Raw genomic sequence first — 8,273 nt, forward strand, 5'->3', positions numbered from 1 at the left:
CTAAGCTTTTATAATCCCGTCACAAACAACACAGTGATTCGAAATCAATTTAGCCACAACACTTCCCTCCTCAATCTCCAAATCTTTTGTTCTTTTGTTCCACAAATGCACACTGTAGATCTCTCTACCAGACAAATCATTCAGTTGATTTTCCACCCACCTTGATTCGGATTCATCTTGTGGCTTCTTCAAAAACCTCCAAGCCCTAACCCTATCCACAGGATAGAATGCCCTAGGAGGCAAAATTGTAAGATTAAACCCTTCAGTTCCTCCCATTCTTTCTATAACCCTCTGAACCAATTGAGGCCCATTATATCCCCATTTATTCCCATTGAAAGTTGTTGCAAACTCCTGCATAAACTCCAACAAAATTGGATGGTTAATGTCAAAAATCATAACTCCATTATTTAATATGACCCAATGTCTAGTCACAGGGTCTAAACTTTGTGCACCAATTGTGTTCCTCAAATTAGAGAAATCTCTTAGTACTATAAGGTCAGTGTCCATATACACTCCTCCATATTTGTATAAAATTGTTAATCTGATCAGATTGGACAAATTATTGGACAATGGTACATATCCTGGATCTTTAGTGCCACTATTGATCTGTTCAAGCCACAGCTCGGCCGGCGTGTCCTTAACCAAAAAAGGCAAATCCGGCGTCACGGCCTGGATTTTGAACCCCCGGTCGAGCAGTGGCTTCAAGATTGCGTATCCACGTGGCGAGTCCATGGACCGGGACACAATAAGCAAGCATCCATCCGGATTGGCCTTAAAGAATGAGTCCAGTGTGAGAAACTCTCTCTTTCCAAAGGATCTTGCTGGGGACATCCATATGATGTGGTGCAACACTGGACAACCTTTGTTGAGGAAATTGAAGACTCTGCTATGAAATTGTTGTGATAATGTTGTTGACTTTAGAACCTCTATCTCAGGGAGCTGTCTTCTGAACCATTCAATCCTTTCATCTCTTGAAACATTGTCAGGGGGAATCAGAGGGTCATAGTTTTCTGCTTCTTCAGATTGCTGTTCTTCTGCCATCACAACATTGTTCTCGGAATATCCAAATTGTGGTGCTGTGTCAGTAACATGACTTTTGAGGTTGAAGTAATGGATCTTGGAATTTGAGTACATGCTCTCAACAAAAGTGAAAATGAGGACCCCAACGAATATGGTTGCATAGAAGTGTGGTGTTTTTGGGTTGCGGCTCTTTAACTTGTATTCAAAGATTGTTTGGGTCATTTGTTTAGAACCCATTATTGCTTCTGGAGCTAGGTAAGTTCTCTATGATCTAAGAGATATAAATATGCATCTAAGGAAATAATTAATTGATTTATGCAAGGGAGAATATGAGAATTATTGTATATTAAAGGGTTTGTATATAAATAAGGTACCTTCTATTAAAGGATGCATCACGAATAGTGTCCACAAGCTAAACGTTTTTTCGGATTAAAATTTCAATTTACTCCTTGACACAATTTATTCCCCCCTCACATAAATTGGTGTATTGATTCTTTTCGTTTTCAATTATTTGAAGCATTTAAGTTTGACATTTCTTTTGGTGCAAAAATTGCTGAACTTAATTTTAGTGTGAAAATATCATTTTTGTTTACCTTAAAGCCTATTAATCTATTATTAACTTTTGGATCAAGATTGAGAGTGAGATAATTTATTGGGATCCAAATGTTAATTTCTCTGTATCAAATCAGGCTGATTAGGGTCAGGTGCACTGAGATGCTTTAATTTGTCACTAGTCATAACAACATTAATGCTGTGTTTCAATTTTGTATTTATTTTCGATCTTCGATCATTGCATTCATTCCATCGAACAACATCGATAGTGATTTCAATTTCATTGTCTTCCTTTACTTTTTCCTTTCTATTTCCTTAACAAAAATTTCAATTTCATTAGTCGAAAGTGAAACTATTTTGTTTCTAGCTACATTGTGTCAGAAATTAATTTGGTTATGGATAAAATAATGGTGATAAGCGTGTATATAAATGCATGGTGAGTTATCTACAAATCAGTGACCTGCAAAATGTAGGTAACGTTTTGCAGGTGATGAAATAAAAAATCTGCGGCTGCTACAAAACGCAGGCTGCGATTGAACTGGAAAGAGAACCAAGTTGCGAAACGTGCTGTCCTACATGCTGACAGGAGCAGGTGTTGACCAGTATGGGGCAAGGCAAAACGCAGGTTGTGTTTGTCAGCCTTACAAAGCTAAACGGAGGTTGCGTTTTGCAAGCTTTCTACTTGCATGCGCATCACATGTCTTGGAGGGTGTTCACCTGGATCCTTAAAAGCCAAAACGTAGATAGTTAGGGAAGCCAAGTAAAAAACGAAATTACTGAAGCAAGCTGAGGAAGAGTTGAAGGAGAGTGAGGAAGCAAGAGTGAGGAGGGATAAGAGAGGAAGAAGTAAAGTGTTGGAGAAGAAGAAGTATACGGTACAGAAAGAAAAAATGGTGCGTAATTTTACCAAACTGAAAAAATATATTATTGAGTATTTGAATCATTCTCAATAGATAAGTAATATTTTTTTTTAATATTTAACTATGAATATATATATTTATTCAAATTTTATTTATTTGTGTTGTAATTAATATTATTGTGATTATTAATATTATTATTACTAATATTATATTGTTATATGTTTCTTATTACGGTTTAATTTTTTTATTGTTATTATTAGGCAAATTAATTTCTGTATTATTAGTGATATTATTATTATTATTATTATTTGTTTATTATAGTAAGTATATTAATGAAAATAATTTATTAATATTTTTTAATAATAATAATGTATAATAATTTATTATTATTTTTTAGTGATTTATTATTATTTTTCATGATAATAATAATAATACTGTTTAGTAAACGGTTTTTTTTAACAATGTTTAATTAAAAAAATTATTATTTTTTAATAATTTATTAATATTTTTTTATAATACGTAATACTGTTTATTAATAAAATATCACTTAAGATAATGATAATATAATAAATGGTTATTATTATTATTATTATTATTGTTATATTTGAGTAATTATTATTATGATTAGTATATTATTATTTGTTTATAATATGATAGTGAAAATAAGTTATTATTAATTTTTAATAATTAATAATACTGTTTAATAATTTATGATTAATTTTTAGTGCGTGATTTATTATTATTTTTCATTTACGATAATGATAATAATACGGTTTAGTAGAAGGTATTTTTTTAACACTGTTTAATAAAAAAAATTATTAATTTTAATATAGTTAACTAATATTTTGTAATAATAAATAATATTATTTAATAACAGAATACGATTTATTATTATTATTATTATTATTATTATTGTTGTTATTATTATTATTATTATTATTATTATTAGCTATTATACAATACTGTATAATAATAATTACTATTTTCTAGTAATAAATAATAAATAAATATTTATGATTTTTTAATAATTTATTATTATGTTTTAAGATAATAATAATAATACTGTTTAATTATTGTTGCTAAATTTTTTTTAATAAATTATTAACTGATATTATTTAGAATTTAATAATTATCATTTTTCTTTTTGTAGGCTATTAGAAATTTGTTATCTAGAAAATTAGATCCAACAGATATCTTTAATGAGGTAGCTGCAGCAGCACTGGCATTGACTGGGTTTCAACACGTTTCGCGAGTAGGCGAAATAAGAGGTCATTCTGCACTACTGAGTGCTTTGGTGGAACGCTGGAGGCCGGAGACTCACACATTTCATCTTCCGGTCGGTGAAGTGAGAGTGACGCTGAAAGATGTGAGCTATATTCTTGGTCTCTCGATTAATGGGGAGGCCGTTACGGGTAGATCAGACAGCAGTCACTAGTTTTCGGTGGAGAACTGCATTGCGTGTTTTGGTCGGGAGTCCGGTCCGCAAGATCACGTGTTGGAAAATGTTGATATTGCTTGGGTCCGGCGGTGCAGAGACACCGAGTCATGTGATACTCAGGAGTCTGTTGAGCGGTACGTCCGGGCACACATTTTCTGCGTGCTCGAAACAGTTGTGTTTCCAGATAAGTCGACCACTTCATTGAACTCGAAGTTTCTACCGCTACTTTGGAATTTTCACCGGATTTCAGCATACAGTTGGGGGGCTGCCAGTCTGGCACACCTATACAGATCGTTGTGTCGTACATCACGATACGACTACAAAGAGATGGATGGCCCACTGATACTGCTTTTTGTTTGGGCGTGGGAGTGGATGCCGCTCCTGGCACCTATATCCCGCGATCAGTTCGGCGATGTTGGTGTTCCACTTGCGCGACGGTATTGACTTTTATCGTTATTATTATTATTATTATTATTATTATTATTATTATTATTATTATTATTATTATTATTATTATTATTAATTTGTTATTGTTATTAATATTGTTATTCTGTTTTTTGTTAGGTGGAGTGATGAATGGGTTCTTGATGGTCTAGAATTTCACAAATAAAAGTTCATTGAAAGTATAGCTTCTAAACCAACAAGAATCCTTTCATACAAAAGATTGGTTGTCACAAGTACAAACCCCTAATAAAACTAAAAACTAAAGTATTTAAACCTCGAATCGTCTCTCAAGGAATTGCAGGAAAGTGTATTACTATTGGTTATGGGTTTTTCTGAGAACTTTTTAGAGTGAGGAATGATAAAATAATTAATTATAATTTAAAAGCAAAAAAAATTAACAAGAGGTTTTATGTAATTAAATTAAAAAGCCTTGACTAGGAGAAGATTACTCGAAAGTTCTATCCTTGTTGGGTTTTCCAAGATTAATAGTAATAGGTTGTTGTTTCTATTTAGCTAACCCTCAACGAATAAAGGAAAGTTAAGTAGTGAGCCAACTTCTATTCACAAGTCCTAATCCTCTCCCTTGGAAAGGATTAGCGTTAGCAACTAGAGAGTTAGCCAACAATAAACCCAATTACAATTTAACTCTTGAGTGTTCCAACTCAAGGGTCTCCAAATATTAATCTAACTCCAAAGTCAAGTTGAGAGCCTACTCCATTGACATCGATGCCATGTTCGCATATATGTAAAGGAAGTAGAAAGAAGACATAATAATCAAATTAATTGGAATTGAAGTGAGAATAATCAACGGATAAAGAAATTAAATGAAAAAAATACTTCTTGCATTAATAAATCCTAAAAACAATCCAATTGTAATTCTGAGCAGAGATTAAGGATATAAAAGAGTAAGGGAAAAAGAAAACGAACTAGAATGATAATGACTTCGAGTAACTCTGGCAATATCTAACTCAAAAGCATAAAACTAGGAATCCTAAATCCTAAATCCTAAATCTCTAGAAACTACATCTAAAACCTAAAATTATGTGAATAAAAAGTATCTTCTGATTCCTTCACTCTGCAGGCTCTAATCTGCGTGTGCGTGATGCACGCGTGCGCGTCGCCTAGCTGTACGGCCACTATGTCAAATTATATATCATTTCGAAACCCCAGATGTTAGCTTTCCAACGCAACTGAAACCACCTCATTTGGATCTCTATAGCTCCAGTTATGATCGATTGAATATGAAGAGGTCAGGGCTGACAGCTTTGCAGTTCCTTCAATTTCTTGTATTCCTTCTATTTTTGCATGCTTCCTTTCCATCCTCTAAGCCATTTCTGCCTTATAATCTCTGAAAACACTTAACACACATATCAAGGCATCGAATGGTGATGAGAAAGGATTAAAATTAGCTAAATTAAGACCAAAGAAACATGTTTTTAATCATAGCACAAAATTGGGAAGGAATTGTAAAATCATACAAATTGTATAAATAAGTGTGAGAATAGTGGATAAAATCCACTCAATTAAGCACTAGATGTACCACAAAATAGTGGTGCATCATGGAGTCATTGGCGCATTTCACAACATGCTTTCTTTCTAATCAAACTAGCTCAGATAAGCCAATTGCACCTTGCACAATACCCCTTGCATTTCGCATAGAATGTCTACGGCTCAAACTCATACACAGTGTAATCAACTCCTCTAGAAATAGTGTAGCTTTTGATTGCAGATATCACCAACTCTCTCGAACCAAATTTCATTCCGACACTAAACTCGCCATCTTCCGCCGCAGCGTTGCTTTCACCTACGACATGCGCACCACCATCCGTTAGACAAGGCAAATAAAATGCACACTAGTGGTAAATTGAATTAATAATCATAACATACCGATATTCGCATACTCAGAAAATTCCGGGGCACGCATGGCTTCGAGATCTAGAGTTCGCATAAAAGACGGAACACCAAAGGGGTGCTGGCTTACAATCGCCTCCGCTTCATTTTTTACCGCTAGATTGCCTGCCAAGTCTCCGTCATCATTTTTGTTGTTAACTTCGTAGTTGGCTTTGAAATCATCTTCACTGTTGTTGTTATCTTCTTCCCAATCTATATCCTCGAGCTCATCAATATTGGCCTCCTCGCCAACCGCGTCCAGCCCCGACTGCTGTTCAAACTCCACGTACAACTCTATCATTGGCACGTGAAATCGGGTTTGTTGATAAATATAGAACATCTGCTGCATAGTTGTGTCATCAGTGATAGACATTATTTGAAATTGTATCAGCCCGCCAAATACTTGTACAGGATTTCTATATAAAACATTGCTCACCTTTTTCGAAATGTGACTTTATATGTTATCACAAAGACCGTTTTGCAACTCTACAAAATTCATGGTGAATGGAATAGCAAATAAAAATAAATATTCACAAACAAAAGTCACTCCTTCGTGTGTGTTGGGTATAATCTCTCCATTATAATATACTCGCAAATTTGCAACACCTTCCATAATTTCAACCTTACCTAACTCGACTTTTTTGACACAGAAAACTGTCAAAAAAAAGCTCACAACTCTAACACCTACGGAAGAGAGAGAAATAGGAGAAGAAGTGAAGTGAGGGACTCTAAATAAACTCCGAATCGTCTATATAGGCAACAATCTGGATTAAAATATTTTTTTCTAAAAAAAAATGCAACCTACGTTTTATGTTTTCCAAAAAAAAATTTTTGACACCTAAGAAACACAAGTTGTGTTTGCGCCCTTCAAAAATAAAATCTGACAGCCCAAAAAACGCAGGCTGCGTTTGTTGTTTCGAAAAATAATTTTTTTTTTGTCCATCCATAAAACACAGGATGCGTTTGAGCAGAAAAGAAATTAAAAAAAAAACCTTAAATTTTTAAAATAGAGGCTACATTTTGTTAGTTTAAATAAAAAAAATAAACTATTGAAATTTGTAAAACATCACTTGTTAAAACCATAGCAGTGGAATTTCTTTTCATTCTTCCATTTTATTGCACTTCACCTTTCTTGTTTCCATATAGGAAAAAATCAGCCACATTGTGTTGCCTATTTTACTTTTGATATATTGAAGAAAACATTAACTTTAAAATAACTCCTATAGTGTCTAAAAATATTTGTTTAACTTATTAAATAAGATTAAAAATTAATATTTAATTTTAAAAGTATAAAAATAAATAATTATTAAATATTCAAATTTTGTTATAAAAAAATAAATTAGATATAAATTAGACACTAAATTATAAATACTATAGAATTCACCTAATTTTAATAGGTTTCTTTTTATGGGCTCGTATTTGAAAATTTTTAAGTGCACTCATTATGAACAAGGCAACTCTCAACTCTCGATTTTATTATGTTTTATATAAATGGTTGACACTCATGGTAATTTGCTAATGAGATTAATCATATTCCTTTTTTTTCAAAAGGATTATATATTTTTTAAGAAAAAACGAAAAAATTAAAATCCATAACATGCTACTTTATTTATTACCTGTGGATTTTACTCAACTCAAACAAATAAACCATCAACTAAATTTGTATCAGAAACTTCTATTTGAAGAACAGATACAACTCGTCGTTGCAAGTTGCTTAGAATTTATTAGTAGTGTGTTTTTTGTTTAATGATAGCGAGAACCCTTTGAAAATAGGAATTGAAATAGGGTTGATTTGTTAACCTCGTATTGAAACCTGCTCTATTTAGCATTTTTTTAATGGCCTGGGTTATGCCTGAGTTATATTGTCATGAGCGCTCTGGTTTAGCCTAGCATTATCTAACACTTGATTGGTGTCTAGCCCTCTGTCCTCCTATGAACCACAATGGGGTTCGGAGTTCATTCCTTGTGGAGCCCTAATCAAGTCATTCGTATGTTTAACTACTTGTTTGATTTTGGCATTATTATTTTCTATTGTAGGCATCTGCTCAGTCAACATAATGATAAAATGA

The 8,273-nt window shown here is 33.0% G+C and overlaps 1 protein-coding gene across 1 annotated transcript; it reads right to left on the reverse strand.

Moving 5' to 3' along the window:
* LOC130975341 (uncharacterized) lies at nt 1-1,257 on the reverse strand. The gene has a single exon (XM_057900151.1). The coding sequence runs from the start codon at nt 1,255-1,257 to the stop codon at nt 1-3; it is 1,257 nt and encodes a 418-aa protein (XP_057756134.1).
* Between the last annotated feature and the right edge of the window lie 7,016 nt (nt 1,258-8,273).

Source organism: Arachis stenosperma, chromosome 4 (genome assembly GCF_014773155.1).
Source record: "Arachis stenosperma cultivar V10309 chromosome 4, arast.V10309.gnm1.PFL2, whole genome shotgun sequence".
NCBI classification, from domain to species: domain Eukaryota; kingdom Viridiplantae; phylum Streptophyta; class Magnoliopsida; order Fabales; family Fabaceae; genus Arachis; species Arachis stenosperma.

Bases quoted from the DNA above. Each gene is read 5' to 3' on its own strand.
- LOC130975341 (XM_057900151.1), bottom strand. From the start codon at position 1,257: ATGGGTTCTAAACAAATGACCCAAACAATCTTTGAATACAAGTTAAAG.